Source organism: Callithrix jacchus, chromosome 19, assembly GCF_049354715.1.
Source record: "Callithrix jacchus isolate 240 chromosome 19, calJac240_pri, whole genome shotgun sequence".
Lineage (NCBI taxonomy): Eukaryota > Metazoa > Chordata > Mammalia > Primates > Cebidae > Callithrix > Callithrix jacchus.
In genome coordinates this window covers 31,645,742-31,667,208 of record NC_133520.1, presented here as the reverse complement: position 1 = coordinate 31,667,208, position 21,467 = coordinate 31,645,742, and the positions used below count along the sequence as shown (strand labels likewise).

At 49.2% G+C, this 21,467-nt stretch overlaps 2 protein-coding genes across 30 annotated transcripts in view; one reads left to right on the top strand and one right to left on the bottom strand.

Moving 5' to 3' along the window:
• Positions 1-5,021: 5,021 nt before the first annotated feature.
• On the bottom strand, positions 5,022-10,413 carry LOC144580394 (uncharacterized). 2 transcript variants are annotated; one of them, XR_013529846.1, is made up of 3 exons: positions 9,595-10,063; positions 7,074-7,510; positions 6,403-6,604 (listed from the first exon to the last, which is right to left on the bottom strand). XR_013529846.1 is itself a non-coding variant. In XM_078356960.1 (2 exons), the coding sequence occupies exons 1-2, from the start codon at positions 9,825-9,827 to the stop codon at positions 7,189-7,191; spliced, it is 555 nt and encodes a 184-aa protein (XP_078213086.1). In that variant the 5' UTR covers positions 9,828-10,413; the 3' UTR covers positions 5,022-7,188. The 2 variants fall into 2 exon arrangements, 1 of the variants encoding a protein (XP_078213086.1); XM_078356960.1 differs by having other exon boundaries at positions 5,022-7,510; positions 9,595-10,413.
• PLEKHA6 (pleckstrin homology domain containing A6) overlaps positions 9,669-21,467 on the top strand; it is a 159,950-nt gene continuing 148,151 nt past the window's right edge. For all 28 annotated transcript variants that reach the window (XM_008985510.5, XM_078356950.1, XM_078356942.1 and 25 more), the window contains exons 1-3: positions 9,669-10,252; positions 16,774-16,850; positions 20,488-20,545. In XM_008985510.5, the coding sequence (XP_008983758.3) occupies positions 10,170-10,252; positions 16,774-16,850; positions 20,488-20,545 (218 nt within the window). In that variant the 5' untranslated portion in view covers positions 9,669-10,169. The remainder of the gene's footprint in view (positions 10,253-16,773; positions 16,851-20,487; positions 20,546-21,467) is intronic.

The window sequence follows — 21,467 nt, the reverse complement described above, 5'->3', positions numbered from 1 at the left end:
ATTAAGAAGGAACAGTCAGTGAAGTAGCAGGTAACCCAGGAGAACATGGTGTCAGGGAAGCCTAGAGAAAAACGAGCTCCATGAAGGACAGTGTGGTCAACTGTGTCTACTGCTGCTGAATAAAATGGAGAAAGAAAAGTAGATTAAAAGACAGACCCTGCTTCCAAGGAGTTTCAGTGTGATGGGGAGATGGGAAAGTCAATTTCTATACAGCTATGAGTGCTATAGCAGTGACAAGCACAGGATACCAGGAGCCTTACAGAGGGCTCCTTCCTGGGCTGCCTTTGGAAGGACTGGAAAACAGGACCAGGATGGAGAAGAGTTCTCCAGGTCGAGGAAGCCACAGGCACAAAGGCACAGTCAAGGAACTGTAGGGTTTCAGGATGGCTGGGGCACAGAGTGGACACACAAAAGGAGGCATGAAGTGCAGGGACCGGGAGAGCCAGGGCTATCACATGTGACAGAGAGGTCACCCAGGATGGGAACTGGAAAGTGTTGGATTTAGCAACCTGGACATAAGGGCCTATTTTTGCCAGAGTAGTTTCAGCCATTTCAAGGAGTTATGGTGATATAAGCCAGATGACGAGTAACTGGGAAGCAAGGAATAAGACATCCCAAGTACACAGAACACTCATTTAAGAAGATTGAAGTGAAATGAAGGAGAGTGGCAATGTGTCATCTGGTAATGAGGGTCTAGATAATGGCACTATCCCAGAGTGGGGTTGGGTTTTTCATTTTTTTTTTTCTCTTATGGTAGAAATCTTGAGCTTAGTTATAGGCTTAAGGGGAAGAACTAGAAGTGAGGGAGAGCTTGAAAATACAGGGGTGAGGAGATAAGTGATGGAGTAAGGATTCTGGGAAGCTGGTGAGGGACGGGCACTTGCAGGGTTGGGAACATGTACAGTTTAGCTTTGGATGGGAGGAAAGAGACAGATGGTAGAAACAGAGAAAGATTGTAACAGCGGGCTTAGGAAGACTGAAGGGAAGGTGTTCTTTTCTGATTGCCTTTATTTTCTCTTGGAATAATGATGAGGTCTGCTGCTGAGAGCAGCTGTAGACCCAGCAAGAGATATATGGAATCAACGTAATTCCTACACTGGCTCGATATTTTTCTGGGCAGGAGCAGAAAAGTAGGAAGATTAATCCAGAGTGGGGTCTTGCAGTGTGGATACAGCTGAGGACAAGTGGACAAGGCAATTAGCAAGGATGAAGTGACAGGCCATGAGTCTGGACTGAATAATGCAGGAAGTAGAATGAGGCTTTGGTCGATAGATTAGGAGGAAATGTACTGAAGGAAGAAGGCAAGGAACAGGTATAAAGAGAAGAAAGGGCCGGGCACGGTGGCTCATACCTGGATTCCCTGCACTTTGGGAGGCTGAGGCTGGTGGGTCATCTGAGGTCAGGAGTTCAAGACTAGCCCCGTCAACATAATGAAACCCTGTCTCTACTAAAAAACAAAAAATTATGGTGGGAACCTATAATCCCAGCTACACCCGAGGCCTGAGGCAGGAGAATCACTTGAACCTGGAAGGCGGAGGTTGCAGTGAGCTGAGATCGTGCCACTGCACTCCAGCCTGGGCAAAAAGAGTGAAACTCTGTCTCAAAAATAAATAAATAAAAATTAAAAAAAAAATAAGAGAAGACAGGAATGAGGGTATGGGAAGGACCAAAACTGTTGTCAGGAAGTAGGACATTGGAGTTTACGCTCTCCAGGCTGGAGCAAATCTGCATGGTGAGAAAGTCCAAGGTGTGGTCTTGGCCATGAGTAGCTAATTGGAGTGGGATGAAAGCCCTGCAGTTGAGGGTATCAGAGTATTGTAAGGTTAGGACACTGGATGATAGTTCATTCACATTAGTGCTGAAATCACACAGAATGAGAGGGAGATATGGGAGCAGGAAGAAGCTGCTGAACTGGGAGCCGAGGTCCTTGACGAGTGGAGAGGACTGACCTTCACTCCACTTGTCAAGTGGAGAGCAGGTTGGTGGGTGACAGAGACAAGAGAGGAAGAAGCTGATTGGCTGAAGGCAAAAACAGTTTTTGCCGAGATGGAGGCATAATTGTGCCTTCTACATTTATTGAACTAAATTGAACGAAAGTGCTACGTTAGTCCCAGGAAATGCCAGAGTCGGCACCAGCTGCCATTTTCTAGAAAGATCCCAGAACAGACATTAAAGTCAGCACTGAAAGAGCGTCGTCTACCTAGAAAGAGCTGTCAAGTCAAGAAGAGACCCAGAGAAGAGAGGTCAGCAGGTGGACTAGGGGGCCATTCCTCTGGGCTCCCCCAGGCCCGTATCTTGCCCTGACAATTTCAGTCCTCCCCTCCCCCTCTGGGGAACCGTCAGTGCCAGCTCTCTGCTCCATGACACATCCTGGCAGGAAAAGTCAGCCAGCCATCTTGGGCTGGCATCATTCCCAGGAGAAGCCAGAGCAGAGGCTTTGAGAGATGGAGCTGAAGGAAGCACATTTCAGCGCCCTTCTCTACGGAGGAGCAAGGGCTTATTAGCTAAAACGATCATCTTCCCAGGCCTGTGCTCAGACCAAGTTAAAAATCACCTGGGCTGTCTCTCCTCCCTTTCACCCAGGAGTACAAGTTGCTTCCTGCTCAGACAGAACCCACCCTAACCTCAGCCCTTCTGGAGCATGGGCACCACTCACACATCGATTCTGCCTGTGAGCAATGTCAATACACACAGGGCGCACCTCCAGGACGCTGCCGTTGCTCGTGCTCCTCCTGTTTCACGGGCGCTTGTTCTTCAGGCTCCTTTGCAGATTCTTTCTCATTAACTTGACCTCTGAAATTTGGAGTGCCCCAGTTCTCAGCCCTTCGTCTCTGTCTCCTCCCCACCTGCACTCATTTCCTTTGTGACCTCAAACAGCCTCAGGGCTGTAATGCCATCTAATCACCGGAAAATACCAATGCATACCAATGTGTTTCTCTACTCCCTGGTCTTCTGTTAGGCTGGCGCAAATGTAATTGCGGTTTTTGCCACTGCTTTTTTTTTTTTTTTTTTTTTGAGACGGAGTTTTGCTTTTGTTGCCCAGGCTGGAGTGCAATGGTGTAATCTTGGCTCACTGCAACCTCCACCTCCCGGGTTCAAGCGATTCTCCTGCCTCAATCTCCTGAGTAGCTGCGATTACAGGTGTGCCCCACCACGCCTGGCTAATTTTGTATTTTTAGTAGATACAAGGTTTCTCCATGTTGGTCAGAGGCTGGTCTTGAACTTCTGACCTCAGGCGATCCACCCACCTAGGCCTCCCAAAGTGCTGGCATTACAGGTGTGAGCCACCATGCCCAGCCTTGCCATTACTTTTAATGGCAAAAACCACAATTACATTTGCACCAACCTCATAGTCTTATACATCCATTCACCTCGCTGGCATCTCTGCTTGGCTATCTCATAGGCATCTCCAGTGTAACATGCTCAAAACTGAACTTCTGATCCCACCACTCCCTGCCACACATGCTCTACCCACAATCTACCACCATCTCGGTCAATGGGAAGGAGCTCTATCCTTCCAGCTGCCCAGGCCACATCCCTTGGAGTCATCCTGACTCCTCTTCCTCTAAGCCCAATTACAGTCTGTCAGCAAATCCTGTCAGTTCCACCTTCAAAAGATACCCAGAATCTTACTATTTCTCGCTGCTTCTCCCCCTGACATCCTGAACCAAGCCATCATCACGTCTTGCTTGGATGTTATTACAATAGCCTCCTAACTAGAACCCCTGTTTTAAACAGCAGCCGGAGTGATCCTCTCAATAACATGAAGTCCTGAAGATCATGCCACTTCTGCACTCAAAACCAACCAAGCATTTTCGTAACATTTGGAATAAAAGCAAAACTCCTTCCAATGGCTGGGAATGCCCTGGCCTCCCTCCACCCTCCATCCTCATCTCCTCCTAGTCTCTCCCTCATTCACCGTGCTCCAGCCTTACTGGCCTCCTTGTCATTTCTCAAACGCTTCAAGGATGCTCCCGCCTCCAGATCTTTGCACTTGCTATTTCCTCTGCCTAGAGCATGCTTCCCTGGTGTCCACATGATTTGCTGTCTCCTATAATTCAAGCCTTTGTTCAGATGTCATTCTTCTCACTGAGGCTATGTAGAATATATACGATATAAGACAGCAGCATCCACTGTGGTCCTTTCGTTCCCTTTACTCTCTCCATTTCTGTCTATAGACTTATCTTCTGAGACCACACATTTATGAACTCCGTGAAGGGAGGGACATTCTGTCCTTGCCCACAGAGGGTCTTAATAAATATCTGTGGGACCAGTGCAATTCAATATACTTGGTTGTGGGGAAACCTCAGAATTCTGCCAACCTCTGGATGCTAGCACTAGAATGGCAGTTTTTATAATGAAACCCTTCTCTTTCAAGCCCTTACAGAGAGGTATGATTTTAATTAAGCAACTAGTCTGTCTGGGCCCTTGCATATTTACATGGCCATATCTCGAATGCTGGCAGAGATGGCTCTTGCCTTCCCTTCCTTTGCTTCCTGGTTCTTGGAAGACAATCATCAGTGGCTAGTGACCTCGCCTGTAGGTGAGCATAGCTATTAAACACCAGCCCTCAGCACAGATTGCTGTTGTGGTTATTCTTTTATAGCCCAAAGGAATCTGTTACAATCTTCTTGTAACTCTGTGAGTCTCTTGGCCAAGTATGTTTAAACGATGTAGCCAATGTCTCAATGTGAACTTCCTATTGATCAGGTTTCCAGGAGACTTGAGTTCTGGTCCTAACTCTGCTGTGGAATTGTCACAATTCTGGTTACTTCCTTGAATTTTCTAGTATATTTGTTGGGAAAAATGTGTTTTTTTGGAGTAGATGATCACGAAGACCCTTTCTTGATCTAAAATCGTGGCTTTCTCAGAACAGAAGAGCTCCTATTTGTGAGTCACCAGAAACACATGATTATCTCTTTGGCTTCCCCATTACACACAAAAAGCCTTTTTTGTGTGTGACTTTTGTATCTGTCAGGACTTTTTCATTTGTTAGGGGAAGAAACCCAGCTCAAACCAACTAAAGGAAGTAAAGGGTTTATTGGCACCTATAGCTGGAATTCCAGGGGTGGAGCTTCCCTGGCAAGCTGGATCCCAGGGCGCCCGGGATACAAGGAGGACCCAGTCTCGCTCCGTCTTCCGGCTTCACTTCCTCCTGTGTTGGTTTCACTTTCAGGCAGGCTCTGTCCACATGAGGACCCCAGCAGCAGTGACACAACATCTGCCACTTTCAAATGCAAGAGAAAAAGGGCTTCTTCCTGATAATTTTGGGATCTTTAAAAAACAGAGTCTCATTGGTCTCGTCTGAGCCCTGTGGCCTTTCCTGAACCAGGGGAATGGAGAGTTGTCTGATCTCTGGCTGGATCTCTGTCACAGCCCAACCCTCAATGGAGTGACAGTAAAGGTGGGGCCAGCACACCCAACCCACACAGGCTGAGAGCAGCAGAGAGTAGATGTCAAAAGGAAACCTGGGGCTATTAGCAGAAGGGAGAGTGGATGATGGGCAAGTAAAAATAATAATGGACATTTATTCAGTCCCCATTGAGGTTTTTTTTTTTTTGAGACAAGAGTCTTACTCTGTCGCCCAGGCTGGAGTGCAGTGGCGCAATCTCGGCTTACTGAAACCTCCACTTCCCAGATTCAAGAGATTCTTGTTCCAAAGCCACCTGAGTAGCTGGGATTACAGGCGTGTGCCACCAAATATTTTTTGTGTTTTTAGTACAGATGGTGTTTCACCATGTTGGTCAGGCTGGTCTCGAACTCCTGACCTCAAGTTATCCACCCACCTTGGCCTTCCAGAGTGCTGGAATTATCGGTGTGAGCCACCTCACCTGGCCCTCATTGAGTTATGATTTCTTGTAGGTACTGTATTAATTTCTCAAGGCTATTGTAACAAATTACTACAAATTGGGTGGTTTAAAACAACTGAAATTTATACTCTCACAGTTCAGGTGTGAAATCAAGGTGTTGGCGGGGCTACACTCACTCTGTAAGCTCTAGGGGGAAATGTACTCTTTGCCTCGTCCAGTTTTGGTGGTTGCCAACATTCCCTGACTTCTGGCCACATCACTCCAATCTCTGTTTTCGTGGTCACATGACTTCCTCCTCTTCTATTAAATTTCTTATGTGTCTCTTATGAGGACATTTATCATTAGATTTAGTGCTCACCCCAGTAATCCAGGATGATTTTCTCATCTTAAGCTTCTTAATTCTAGCTGCAAAGACCTTTTTCCAAATAAGGAAACTTTAACAGATTCTAGGGATCTGACGCAGACGGTAACCCTGTCACTCCACTGAGGGTTGGGCTGTGACAGAGATCCGGCCAGAGCAGCTGTTTTTTTAGCCTACCACAGATATCAAACCAGAAATAGTAATGTTGAAGTGATTAAGACATCAGAATGTAATGGAGGTTCAGAATAATTTATAAATATTACTGATATATTTTATCCAAATGCTTCGTTGCCTTTTAAAGAGAGGAAAGAGGCCGGAAGCCGTTGCTCACTCCTGTAACGCTGGCATTTTGGGAGGCTGAGGTGGGATCATCGCTTGAGTGCAGGAGTTCAAGGTCACAGTGAGTTATAATTGTGCCACTGTACCACCTCACCTGGGTGACAAAATAAGATCCTGTCTCTAAGCAAATCAATAAATAAAAAGTTTGAAAGAGATAAAAAACATTTGCTGTGGGGAGAAAAGCAAACAGCCGAATTTCTGACTTAGTGGCCAGCCATGTACGATTTTCATTTTAGTATGTCAGCCCTCCTTCTCTTTTCTGGGTAATTGTTGAACCAGCAGCTGCTTTTATCTGGGTTTCGACTCCTTTTCTACATATCCTTAGCGCTTTTGCTAAAATGTCATTACTAGCAGTATCGATACTAATCATAACTGATAAACAACACGTAGCATGTGGAAAGTCACCAGCAGGAATACACCCCGGTTACGAAATATTTTCAAACCTGATTTCTTATTTCAAATGAGTATTAAACATTTAAAAATTTGAGCCACTGGCCTTTTCTCATCTAGGTAAATGTCCCTAGGAACCCCAGGCTAGATTAGACATTAAACAAGACAAAAACCTTGTGGAAAAAGAGATCAACAGGAGCTCAAAGAAGACAGTGGTGTGATACACGTTTCCAACTAGATGTCATCGGGTCCCTTGTTTCCGCCCACATTCAGCACCAGCAGCCGCCCTTACTGGTTGCTCAGGTTGGACTGGGAGTGCACTGGTTGCTGGTATTTTCCCTTGAGGCATCTTGGCAGCAATGCTGGCGGTTTATATTCTTGACCATCACGGGCTAGGCAGGTGGCTCTGTGTTTCGTCAGTGGCGTGAGTCCTGCAGGTGTTTCATATGGCTGGTGACTGGGGATTGCAGCCTGGCAGAGTTGGCTTCCTTGATCTGCCAACTTTTCCCAATTCAAGAATGAAGGGGCACTGAGACCTTCATCTGTGCTTCCCAGGTGCAGCTCTGCTTTATTGTCAAATGCAGCTTTCTCCACTAGAAATTTGTAGACTCTGAAAAGAGAGAAAGAATTTGGACATTGTAGCCCTCTGCTTGTCTTCTGCTTCTGGAGAGTGAACTCAGCCTAGACGTGGCACCAGGCCAACATGGTGAAACCCTGTCTCTGCTGTATATGTTGGCAGAGTCAATTTCTAGTGTTGGAGTGTGAATGATGTAATGAAAAGAGCTCTGGCCTGAGACATTGGTGATCAGATCCTTTTCAGCCACCACCTTTCTCAGTGACTTTGACCAGCCCCTTTCCCTTCTCTGTTCCTTGCTTGCCATATTCAAAACAAGAGGATTGGACTAGATGTTCTGAGGCATCTCCTAGCTCTACCTCCTGTCAGATGCATACATCTTATACCCTCCAGGTTGAGCATTTGGGATCCATGAAAGGGGTCACTGGAGTTTCTTTTTCTAGGAAGATCCCCACACCCTGATGATGCTGATGGTTATAGTCAGAGTGCCCCCAAATAAAGTCCAAAAGTACAGGATTGTGGTTAGAATTAAGAGTAGTTCCCAGTTATGATCATATCCAGCATCCATCAAATGTTAATTGGGCCAGGTGGATCATGCCTGTAATCCCAGCACTTTGGAAGGCTGAGGCAGGTGGATCACTTGAGGTCAAGAGTTTGAGACCAGTCTGGTCAACATGACGAAACCCCATGTCTACTAAAAACACACAAAAATTAGCCAGATGTAGTGAGTGCTTGTAGTTCCAGCTACTCGGGAGGCTGAGGTGGGAGAATCACTTGAACCCAGTGGGTGGAGGTTGCAGTGAGCTGAGATCGTGCCACTGCACTCCAGCCTGGGGGATAGAGCTAGACTCCGCCTCAAATTAAAAAAAAAGTGTTACTTGGGTGCCGCAGGCAGCTGCCAGGGCTATAAAGATGAATAGGATGGAGTTTCTGCCCCAAGGAGCACACAGTCTGATGGAGGAGACAGATGACTCAATCAAGGATTGCATTACAGTGTGCTAAGGGCATGACACATAGAGGAAGGACATCTACATCTCTCTGGGGTAATGTCAGGAACGGCTCCTGGAGAAGGTGGCACATGGGTGGACACTGAAGGGATGAGTAGGGATTACCTATGTGGAATGGGGATCAAATCTGCTAGAATGCTCACAAAAAGTATGTTCGCCCAACAGATACTTGCCAACTGTCATGGAACACATTGCTCCCTTTAAAGACAGGTGTCTCTCTCATTGTCTAATTATTCTGTTGGGTCTGGCACATAGAATGGAACAGTATGTACCTACTTGGAGCCCCAGGGGCAGATTCGGAGTAAGCTGGGAAAGCCAAATGGACCCTAACATATTTTTCTTTTTTGAGAGCAGGTTTCACTCTGTTTCCCAGGCTGGAGTGCAGTGGCAGGTTCACAGCTCACTGCAGCCTTGACCTCCCAGGCTCAAAATGATCCTCCTGACAGTGTTCTGAGTTGCTGGGACTACAGGCTCATGCCATCACGTCCAGCTAATTTTTTTTTTTTTTTTGTAGTGAGGGGGTCTTGCTATGTTGCCTAAGCTGGCCGACTTTGATATAGACCCTGAGCTGGCAGAACTGTGGGCACCAGCAATACTATTTTTTTGGTATACCAGTATGAAATGCTTGCAACCTGCATTCTGTACACATAACACATTCCCTTTTTTCTCTCTCTATTTTTCTTCCTTTTTCCTTTTATTTCTGGTGCAAGTTAGGGGAAATGGAAAGGAGGGACACAAATGATGCTGGTTTCTGAGTATTTCTAATGTCTCCCTGTGACTCTACTTAGTCATGGTAGGCTTCTTAGAGGAGGTGCTGGGAAATAAAGGTTAAAAACTAGCTCGACTAATCAGACTGGCACCTGAGCTAGAAGAGGCTCCCGGGGCCCCTCGCTGCTCACAGCCCCGCCACGCTCCCGTGCCTTTGACCTTTGTTCCTCTGCTAACCTCCCACTAAGTAGAACCAGGTTTGATCACTTCCCCTTTTCCGTTCAGTGGCTGGACACGTCCATGAGGTTCCTGATTCAAAGCGCTTTCAGTCAAACTGGTTCCCTGCGCGGGGCGCCTGGATTGGGGACTTGGGGCTGCCGGCGAGTTCTCGGGGCTGCGAATTACCTTCCGAGGCGGCGGCGCGGCTCCGCCCCCGGCCCCGCCGGTGGTTCAAGTGCAGGATCCGAGCTGGGAGCGGAGAGGCAACACCCTTGCTCGCACTGCAACCTGCTCCCTTCGGGGAGGGATCCTCCCGGCTCCAGCGTCTTCTCGCCGGGCTCCGCCAGGCTGGCGGGCGGCAGAGCCAGGAGGAGCGGAGACCCAGCGCTGCCCGTTAACAGTCGCGGCAGGAGGGGCATCGTAATTACTCACCGCGCCGATTGCCCGTCATTAAAGTTCAGGAAACGGTCCGAAGAGGAGCTCCCAGTCGAGGAGGAGGAGGCAGGTGGTGTCTGGGGCTCCCGGCCGGCCAGGGTTAAGCGCTTGCCTGCTCCCTGCAGCCCGGCTTGCGGCCAGCTCGTCTTCGGTGGGAGGCCAGCCACTGCCAGGGACCCGGGAGCAACGCCGCCAGCCCGGCCGGACCCCCTCCCCCATCACGGCCTCTAGGAGTTCGCAGCAAGTAGGGGTTCCCAGGTACCAAGCCCCTTGCCCAGCCGGCGCCTGGGGGCACAGAGAGCGAGAGGGGCTGCAGGGACACCGAGATGGCCGATGAGATTGACTGGCTGGACCTGCCCGGCCGGTGGGCCTACGGAGTTGACCGCGGTGGGAGAATCTTCTTCATCAAGTACGTTGGTCTCGCTCTTCTTCTTATTTCAATTTGTTTCTTTTAAGTTGTCCAACTTGAAAAGTGGCAGGGCTGGGGGCAGGCTGGAGAAGGTGGGTGAAGTGGCTGGAGCAGCGGGCATGACTAATAAGTTTATCGCCATGCCTGTTTGAATGTGTCTCCCGCCTTTTCCTCAATGGGTCAAAGTCCAGCAGAGGCTTGGAAAGGCAGGGCAGGGCAGGGGAGGTGCTGCCCTTTCTCCCTCTCCCTGGTCACATGCGAGGCCTCCAGGAGGATGACTAGACCAATGCCCAGACTGGAGTTTTTTCAGCTTCTTCTCTGAAAGGACTGGAGGTAGGTCTTTCATTTCCCCCCAGTCTTTCCTACGGGAAGACTTGGGGTAAGTGACAACATACCAGGAGATCCTGCCTCTACCACCCAGTTCCTGGCCACCCTCACCCCAGACTCAGCTTGCCCAGGATAGCAGTTCCTCTCCCGTCTTTCTTCCTTATGGGGCTGTGGTCAAGAGGGAGGGGGAAGATGCCCACTATATGTTTAGCATTCTTGAGAGAGAGCCTTTGCCACTCTCAGTCATATATTAGCACTGTTATATTAATTTCATAAACCAAAATGGCTCTGGCATAATCTCATTATAACAAAGTGGCCCTGCTGGCTTTCCTGGCTCGCTTCTACTGTAGTCATCTTTCGCCAGGATAGACGTCTCCCAGAAATATAGCAAGTCCAGAAGCACAGCGTCTTGGACTGTTACCTACACTTGAGGAGCTTTTCCTTCCTCAAGATAGCCACTCACAAAACATCAGAGCTGGAAGGAATCTTAGACGCAACCCCTTCATTTGTCAGATGGGGAACCGAGGTCCAGGGAGATTGAAAGTACCGGTCTAAGAGAAAAGCTCTTGTTTTCAGAGCTCAGACTCAGCCTAGCATCTGCTGACTTAGTGCACGGCTTCCCTGTGTACCAAGCTGCCTTTGCAGGGGCTCAGGGAGGCGGTGGTTTCTCCTTGGTGTTTCTAAGTTTTCACATTTGCTTTAGGCCTTTCTTCTGTAATTATCACCACCATGATCATAATTGATGTTGTAATTATATTATCTTAGAAATTAACTCCACTAAAGTTCTTGACCCTAAGTCAGATTCTTAAATAACAGAATTTCTGCAATATTAAAACTGCCATGGCTTGAGATATTAGAGTTTACAAGACTCATTCAAGAAACTTATTTAAAAGGTGGATTCCTGAGCCCTACCTCAGGAGATTCCTATTCAGTGTATCTGGGGGAGAGCCTTAGAATGTGAATTTCCACGAGCCCCTCAGGTACACTGAGGAAGTGGTTCATTCTCTTGTTTCTTCCCAATCTCTTACTTACCATCCAGCTTCTTTTCCTTTTTCATTCTACAAACATCTATTGGGCATCCACTATTTGCTGAAGTGCTTGGCACTGGAGATAAAAAACACCCTTTACTTTAAGGTAACAGGGAGAAAACATAAATCAATACTTAGGAAGTAATATGGTATTTATTCTTAATCTTGAGGTATTTTCATGATGCTATGAGAAGGAGAGAACTAATGGTCTCCAGGGAGTTCAGCGAGGGCTTCCTGGAGGAGGAAGCATTTAAGTTGATTCTGGAGTAGAGACAAGAGTGAAAAAGCCTTGGAAGCAGAGGCCGGGGGAAAGAAAGATACCAGTAAGAGCTGGGGCACAGGTAACCTAGAGCACTTGGAGAGGTTTGGTGGAGATGGAGTGGAGCTCCTGGGACACTGTAGAGGACCAGGCAGAAAAAGTAGGAAGAGACAGCTTGAAAGAGCCCTTATATGCTAGGCCAAGGGGTCTGGACTCCATCCTGTACGCGATGGGAAGCCAAAGGAGATTTCAGCCCCGGGCTTGCCATCCTCAGATCTGCGTTTAGAGCCATCTCCCTGGCAGCTGCATGGGGGATGATTTGAGGGCCAAGCGAGAGGCAGGAGGAGAAACTTGAGGTATGGAAAGCAGTTAGGAAACAGTTGCAAAAGTCCAGGAGACAACTGATGGGGCCCGAATTAAAATGGTGAGAAGTGAAGGGGAGGGAGAGATGAGAGAAATCTTCAGGAACCAAATCAGGAGTGTTCATCTAATGCTTAAATTCTGGGGAGGGAGACAAAGGGAAGAATCAGAGCTAAAGCTTAGAATTTCTAGCTTGAGTTTGACAGAGATCAGGAGTATGGTAAGAGGAGCACATTTTAGGGGGAGTAGAGGTTTGATGCGGAAACACTGAACTTGAGGTCCCCGGGGACATTCAGGGCGTGCTGTCTAACAGACATCTGGATACACAGGATGAAGTTTGAAGAGAGAGGCCTGGGCTGGGAAGGAGTCATCCTGTGGGGGTAGAACCACCCAGAAGAGTGTAGGGGAAAAGACAGGAGGATCTCCAGGCAAAAGAGCGGCCAGGGTGGAAAGTAAGACTGAGGGGTGGCAGAGGTGAGTGTCACCAGGACCAGAGGTGGAATGCTGCCCCAGGGCAAGGAAGAGGGATGCTAAGAAGAACAAAAGGAAGGAATTCAGCAGTACTGGATGCAGCAGAAAGGCCAAAGGCTAAAAACGTCTACTGGATTTAGGAACGAGGGAGGCCTTTAATGACGTCTAGGAGAGTGGTTTCAGGAGAGGGCTGAGAACAGAAACCAGATTGCAGTGGATTGGCGAATGAAAGGCCAGGATGTGGGGAAAGCTAGGAGGGACTAGTGTCCAGTGTTCGGTCAGGAGTGAGGAGTGGGAGACAGGAAGCTGCCAGGTGACATGGCATTGAGAGGGAGGCAGAGTGTTGAGACTACGGAAGACATGGACAGGGGAGGAGGGAAAAGGGATGGGCCACGTAAAGGGAGAGGAGGTAAAGACGCAAGGTTGGGATGCTCAATAGATGGAGGTTTGATAAAAGACGGAGGGGGAATAACCCAGGCAGAGACATTAGCCTTAAAGGGGAGAGAGGGCTACCTCTTCTCTAGTGGAAGACGAGTGTTAAAGGATGGGTGAGAATCTAGGTAAGTTTTGGGGGTGAGGTGATTGGGTGTGTTGGGAAAGCTCCCACTTAATCTTTTCTATTTTTTCTTCAATTAAGAGATGAGATCCTCCGTGCGGGAGAGGGGCTGGGTAGCAGAGGCAGGCCTGGATCTTGAGGCTAGCAGGAAACCCTTGGAGCTCTCTGCAGGGGGCAACTGCCTGGGGACCTTGAAGAAGATTCTAGGTGGTGCTCGGGGCTCAGCTAAGCTGGGAGACTGGATTTGCAGTGACCCCAGTTCTCCCAGGCAGTTTCCCCATCAGCTCAGTGCGGGAGTAGAGACAGCCTGTGACTGCATTGTCCCAGAAGGGGGGCAAACAAGGGGAGCCAGATGGTGCAAGGACAAGGGGAAGAGGAAGTTGAGGGTTGTGGTGGGATGTCAAGGGTGGGATGGTGTTGTCCGTGATCTCCAGTGGGGTGGAGATAGATGGGAAGCCTGAGGGGGCCGACAGTGTGTGAGGAGGGGAGAGGCAGGGGCTGCAAAGTCTCCGGAGAGATGTAAAGGAGGCGAGGGCACTGGCTGGCTTTCTCCCAGACTCCCAGATCCTTCCTTTTTCTTTTTCCAGGAACATGTGCACTTTATTGAAAGCCATTGTAGAAAAGTGTGTGAGGGTGAAGGGCTGACACAGGACTCGGCTCGGGGGCAGGGCGAGGAATGGAAGGTAGAGTACATGGGAAACAGGTCACGGGCAGGGCCCCTGGCCTGGCTGATTCCTCTCGATCTATTGATAGACTTGCAAGATCAGTATTGGGATGATGATCAGCAGAACGGTCATAATGATGCCCGAAATCAGGGCCCAGACGTTCAGGCACTTGGCGGTGGAGCCATCGGCCTGGGCCCCGGTCAGGTTGCCAACCATCTTCCTGTCCCTGGACTTCATGGAGTAGGCGAACGCTATGAAGCCCCAGGCAGCAGGAGTTCATGAAGAGGGTGTTGAACATGGAGGTCTCGCTGCGGATGCGGATCACAGTGGATGTTGGGGGAGCAGGGTTGTGGGGCGCCCCCAGCACATCCACCTCGTGCTCCTCCTTCAGCATCTCATAGTTGGGGGGATGATCAGTGTTGGCGGGAGTGAAGAAGGTTTGGACAGTGTGGTTCATGGTGTCCAGGGAAGACCAGCCGTGGTCAGGTTGCTGGAATGGTTCTCAGTGGGCCCTCCCCTTTCCCCACTAGTTTCGATTTCTTTTCCTGGCATTTGTCCCACCCTTCCTTTTTATTGGCTTCCTCTTCCACTGCCTCCCAGGACCAAAGCCAAGACCAGAGACCCAGTATTTAGAGTCTTCTTCAATGGTGCCAAAGCTCAGAGGTCACTAGAGCAGTGACTTTGTTTTTTTCTCTGCTTATCAGAGGAGTAGGTTAGCTGGGCAATGTCTTCCTGCAGCAGGTGTCCAACCTTAGGGAAAATCAGTGGATTCAATAGAAAAAGAAGCCTATGTTCACACCAACACTAGTACACAAATGTTCATAGTAGCTTTATGGGTAATGGCCCCGAACTGAGAACAACCCGTAAGTTCAGCAACAGGTGAATGGATGAACACACTGTGGTGTTTCCTACAATGGAATACTATTCAGCAATCAAAAGGAATGAAGGATGACCACACGGCACACATGGAAAAAATCATGAAAGTCAGGGTGCCGTGGTTTACAGTGCAATCCCAGTGCTTTGGGAGGCCGAGGCAGGAGGATCACTTGAGATCAGAAGTTTGCAACCAACCTGGGCAACATAGCAAAACCTTGTCTCTACAAAAAAACAGCCAGAGGCCAGGTGAGGTGGCTCACACCTGTAATCCTAGCACTTTGGGAGGCTGAGGCAGGTGATCACTTGAGGTCAGAAGTTCGAGACTAGCCTGGGCAACATGGTGAAACCCCATCTCTACTAAAAACATAAGAGAAATTAGCCAGGTGTCGTGGTGCATGCCTGTAATTCTGAGGTGGGTGGATTGCTTGAACCTGGGAGGCAGAGGTTGCTGTGAGCCAAGATCACTCCACTGTACACTCCAGCTTGGGTGACAGAGCGAGACACCATATCAAAAAAAAAAAAAAAAAAAAGCCAGACATGGTGGTGTTTCCCTCTAGTCCTAGCTACCCAGGGGGCTGAGGACGGAGGACCGCTTGAGCCCAGAAGTTCGAGGCTGCAAATCAGCTATGACATAACTGTGCCACTGCACTGCAGCCTGGATGGCAAAGTGGGACTCTGTCTCAAAAAGAAAAAAGCTTCAGGCAGTCTAGTTTGTATGATTCTATTTATATGAAACTCTAGAAAATGCAACTAATCTATAGTAACAGAAAACAAGTCAGTTGTTGTGGGGGAGAGGGGTGAGGATAGAAAGAGCTGGGAGTGGGTCTGGGAAGGAGGAATTGCAAAGGGTCACAGAGAAAGTTTGGGAATTCATTATCTTGATTTTGGTGTCAGATTCACAAGTGTATAGATAAGTCAAAACTATTACATTGTAAACTGTATAGAGAGTTTATTCAATATCTCACTTTAATAAAAATTTAATGGAGTCTTTTTTTTTAATTTTTATTTTTTAGTGGAGTCTTTCTTAGTGGAGTTTATTCTACTTCCTTTATACCTTAAAGACATTGAGCAGAGTCTTGTCCTGGGCTCCAAGACCCCATCCTAAAGCCTGGTGATCCAGGTGATCTGAGAGTCCTTCCTCCACATACTGAAGTAGCCAAGACAGTCAGGTGCTTCTTGCTGGGCCACATCTGGCTCTGGAAAAGTCTGTGTCACTTGGTCAGTAGGGATTGAAAAATGATGGCTTCATCTGCCATGGAATCTAGAGCTCAGAGGGTCTGTATTGCTGGGGAGTCCCTTGCTGGGTGTATCAGAAAGAGTTTTGTCAGGGACAGTTCTAGGTCCTAATTGTGTCTTCATCACTTACTGGTTTTGACTTTGGGCAAATTTCTTAACTTCTCTGAACCTCAGATTAATAGTCTGTAAAATTCCTAGTGTAAGAGAATGTCGTGAATGAAAAATACATAGCATTGTTGACACACAAGGACTATGGGTTCATGCGGCCTCTTCCTTTTCTTACCCATTAGAGAAGCTGTCAGTTAAGGACCTTCCTTGTTCTTCCCACCTGACTTTAGCAATCATCTCTAAAGTTGCCTCTGCAGCGAAGCCTTCATACTTTCCCTTCCTTAACCTCATGCCAGGGAGCACTCCTTTCTTTGTGACGGTATCACACTTTCTATGCATAGCTACAATAGGGATTCTCGTGCCTATCATATTGTATTGCAGCTATCTTTTTCTGCATCTGTTTCCCAGTGGGTTGTAGATTCTTTGAGGTTAGGGATTAGGTATTATTCATCTTGGGATCCTGAGTGTCCTCAGTAAATAATACTCTGCGAATGTGAACAAATGAACGGCTTTGTGGACGCTCCCATCTCGTGTGTCTGGGATTGGACAGTCAGTGTGAATGTCAGTTTGGAGATGAGTGTCTCACCCCGAAAAGCCTCCTTGTATCTGACACTTTCTTACTGATCTTTCTGTAGTGATGAGGAAAAGTCAACCAGCTGGGTGCACCCTGGAACAAAGTCACCCATCCAGAGTGGACATCCCTCCTGCCCAGGTAAGGAGCTGGTCTGTCCCTGCCTTTGCAGTTGAGGAGGATGCTTGAGGTGGCAGCCGGAATCCTGTGCCCCAGCTTTGCTTCTGATGTTTTCCTTTCCCCATGGATGGACTCAGCTTAGCACCTGGACTGCCCTCTGGGGGAGATTGCAGGCTGGTTGGAGCTCACATCAGGCGCTCTCTAAGCTTCCACCTCCACTGTTAGTATCTGGGACAGAACTTTGAGGACAGAGATTTTACTCCTCTTTCATCCCTCTGCCCCGTCAGGAAATCCCCTGTCTCAAGGGCTCTTGAACTAGCAGAAGCCAGCCCCCAGTGCTGCACTCTATAACTTTATGTCATGACAGAAGTGTTCTCTATCTGCTCTGCCCAATACAATTTCCATGAGCCACATGTGGCAATGAACTGAAATGTTACAAGCATCACTGAGGGCTTGGATTTTTTTTTTTTTTTGAGACAGAGTCTCACTCTGTCGCATAGGCTGGAGTGCAGTGGCATGACCTCAGCTCACTACAACCTCTGCCTCCTGTGTCCAAGAGATTCTCGTGCTTCAGCTTACCAAGTAGCTGGGATTACAGGTGTGCACCACCATGCTCAGCTAATTTTTTTATTTTTAGTAGAGATGGGGTTTTGCTATGTTGGCCAGGCTGGTCTCAAATTCCTGACCTCAGGTGATCCACCCAGCTTGGCTTCTCAAACTGCTGGGATTACAGGTGTGAGCCACTGCGCCCAGCTGGAGTTTTAATCCTAATTAATTGAAATGTAAATAAACCCATGTAGCTAGTGGGAGCACCTTCCCACTGGGAGAAACGTGACAGGGGACAGGGCTGACATTAATTGCTGATTATGGAGAAAACATCACTGCTAGCCCTCAGGGCCAGTGGGAAAGGTGGGACAATAACAGCTCAGCAATAAAGGAACACCTGAAGAAAAAGACTTCAGTTTCAGTTGCTGAGGTGGAGACATCCAGAGTCACAGGGCCTGGGTGTTTTAAGGAAACAGCTGTTCACCCTCCTCATGACGCCATCACAGGCCAGTAAGATGGGGTGTGAGTCACAGTGTGAGGAGATCTGCCACCCCCTCGCCTTCCAGCCCTTCAGTGGACTGGACACCAGGTGCCTGGTTCCAGGGCCTCCATCACTCATGGGCATAGCTGGCACTGCTGGACACGCAGGATGAAGCCTTTGAGTTGTTCAGGGTCCTCTTCTTTTTAGCTTCTGAGCTGGGATCATTGTTTTTAAAGCTGGAAGAGACTTCAGGGATCATCGAGTTCAACTCTTCATTTTATGGTAGAAAAATTGAAGAGCAGAGAGGAAGTACCTGGCTCAAGGCCACTTGGCTAATAAGCAAAGTGGTGTCATGGTTAAAGGCATACATTTTGGAGGCAGAGAGATCTGAGCTCAGTCTTGGCTCTGTTTCTATCCGTGTGGTCTTGCGCAAGGGGTTTAATCCTTCCTGGACTTAGCTTCTTCATCTTTATGACGGGGAGAGGATCATGAGCCTCAAAAAGTAGTAGCAAGAATTACACCAGAGAGCTGGCTCCCAAAATGGAGGTAGCTGCTGCTGCTGCTGTCTCCATGGTATTTCCAACTTGCGCGGTCTCCTGACTCTGAGGCAAGGGCTGTTTTCTTCTACCAGGTTGACAGTGGCATCAGCTTCAGGGTTTCAGCTGTTTACAGGTTGCGACCATCCCCCTCATTACCATCCTAGGTAGGAGTGGAAGATGAGGCCAGGCCTTGGGGCCAATGCTTTCACTTTTGGCTGCAGCCAACTGGTTGTCTGAGGCTGGGGAGGGGTTAAGAAGCCCCCAGAGCTTGCCGGGAGGGCAGCTGCCTCAGCGGGCACTCCGCCTGGATGGGAATATAAGCACTCTTGGTGTTGCCCAGGCAGAGAGGGCAGTGTGGAGGGAAGTTGCTAGAAAAAGGCAGGAGCCACAATCCACACTGGCCTCTTTCCCAGGCACATCACAGTGGCAGAGTTATTTATGATTCTGACCCAATGGGGATCCCTCTACTTGGGGAGGATGCCAACCCACGCCCTCCTGAATGGCAGCGTCCTCCCACAGAGACAGAGGGGAACAAGTAGCATTTATGCAGCGGCACAGAGGGAAGAGTGTGGGCTTTGGAGGCAGCACAGCAGCACTCACGTCCCGGCCCAGACACTTCCTGTGTGACCTGGAGCCAGTTGATGAACCTGTCGGGGCCTCCGTTTCCTCATCTGTGAGAATGTCTCGAAGGACACCTATTGTCTACTGTCGCTATGCAGATTGAATGCACTAGCAGAGGTAAAGTGTGTAGCTTGGAGGAAGGAAGCACTCACTAAGTGGTAGCTGGTGTGATAGGTGGGCCAAGTCCTGGCGGGAGCTGGACCTGCTGACACAGCAGCATCACCATCAGCAGCAACTGTGGAAATATAGACCCTTGATAAATAGAAGTGAACGAAATGAATGATTAGAAACTGGACCTGCCACTCTGCAGAACCCAGCTGCTGGTGCCTCAAGGCAGCTGCTAACACGGCAGAGGCCAGTCAGAACAGCAGTGAACAGCTATGCTTTGTAAGACTTCATACACAAGGCAGGTGTGTGGACCGGCCAGAAAGGTGGCAGTCACTGTGCATCAAGGGAATCCCCACCTATTTTCCAATATGTCGGTCGGGGGCTTACACTTCCCAAAGGAGTGATCGCAGCCAGCTCCCTGACTGTCCCTCCCTCTGACAGTGGACTCCCTCGGGTCTCTCCAAAGATTCCTCCTCCTCCTCGGCCATGGGGTGAAGGAATCCTGTTTGCTGGGGAGGCAGGACACTGCCCAGGGTGGCTGTTTTGGGAGAGTGAGTGGGATGCGATGGTGCCTACCAGTGAGCTTTGGAGATGCAGGTGCTATGCCACTGGTGGGGACTGCCTGGGTGCCTCCTGCCTCTGTCAACCTCCTTGTTCACACTGAGATTCTGTGATTCTCCTCTGAGCACTTCCATGGATAATTTTTTTTTTTCAGAGACACTGATAGAAATTTTAAAAACGGCAAATCTCTTCCTTTGCCTGGGGCTGATTTCCCAGGTCCGTGGGGTCCTGTCCAGAAGCAGCAGAGCTTGTTGGTCACAACACTGGCCTGGGATTTGGAGACTTGGGGCTTACTCGGATCTTGGGTGTTAACGACCTGTGATGAGCTTCTGGGGCAAGTGACCTGCCCTTCTGGTTGGATGTTCCTGAGGACACTTCCAGGGGAACCATCTGTGTGTTCACTGTTGTATCCAGGGGCTGACACAGGGGCTGACACAGGGGCTGGCACAGGGGCTGACACAGGGGCTGACACAGGGCCTGGCGCACAGCAGATGCTCAGTAAAGATCTGCTGAATGAATGAGTGCCTCCAGACAGACAACGGTTCACTTGGTCACTTCTCCGCTCCTTTACAGAGGACGTCCCATCCACTCCCATGTCTCTCATTACTTGCTGGGAATTTCGGTGCTAGAAATAATGGAGAAAAAAGGATGCAACGGTTGGTTTGAACTTGGCTGGCTTATCTTTGGGTTTTCCTGACTGTCCAGACACCCATCCCTCCTAAGTGCAGGTTGGGTTTGTGGGAAGAGAGGAAGAGAGGTTGATCCCAGGGTATCTCATTTCTGGTGATTTTTTTCCTCACAGGTTTGCCCAAGGGCTGGGAAGTGGATTCCACCCGGGAAGGAGCTGTGTATTTCATCAAGTGAGTAAGATGCAGCTTCCTTTCTGATGTCACCACTGGTTCTGCTTTTGCCCTTGTCAGGAGGAGAGATGGTTAAAGTGTCTGGTTTTTCACTGAAGGCACTGCTGGGTCTGTGATTGGCTAGGAGGTGCCAGCTCTCTTCTGAGAGCTGAGATAGAGATGAGAACATATGTATCTGTGTGTCTGGGCAGTACCCAATGTCAGTCCTGGGCCGGGGGTGGGTGGGGGGAGTGTTGGGCTGGGCTGTACCGGTGGGAAGGAGGTGGCTCAACACAGTAGAGGAAAGAGGTTGTTCCAGACACACAGGTGGAGTTCAGAGGCAGGAGCTGGAGCCGATGCGGAGGCAGCGGGAAGGGAAGGTGTCCGTGTGGTGTACGAAGGAGGACATCAGACTGGGGGTGGCAAGGCCAGCTCTGGTCACTCTTGCTCCAGTGGGTGGGGGCATCTGTGATTCTGGGGGTGGTTTTTGTGGGTGGGGGTGCTCTGTTTTACTCCTAGGGGTTGGTTAGGCCCCTCTGTGGGCTAGGGAGCCCTTATTTCCTGCCGTGGCTAAAGGTGTGCCTTAGGAAGTGGCCCTGGACTTAACCTTGGAAGCAGAGACACAGCTCTTTAGGCTGGAGCAGTCCATGAGCTACCCAGTGAAACTCATTCCTCTTTGCCTTGGTCTGGGTCTCTCCATCTCCCAGCCAGGCTGGGAGCTGGTTTTATTTGCATGGGTGAGGCTCAGCGTGCCCAGGCCTGTGGGCCTCACCCTCTGGTCTGGCCTCAGATTCTTGCAGGGATGAAGCATCTCTGCCCAGCTGGCTGGGGCAATGGCACCACTAGAGGGAGCCCGTCTCGCTAGGGGAGGGAGGATCCTCGTCTCACCTCCTTTCCCTCCCTCTCTGCTTTGAAATCCTCATCCATCTATACCAAGAGGGGT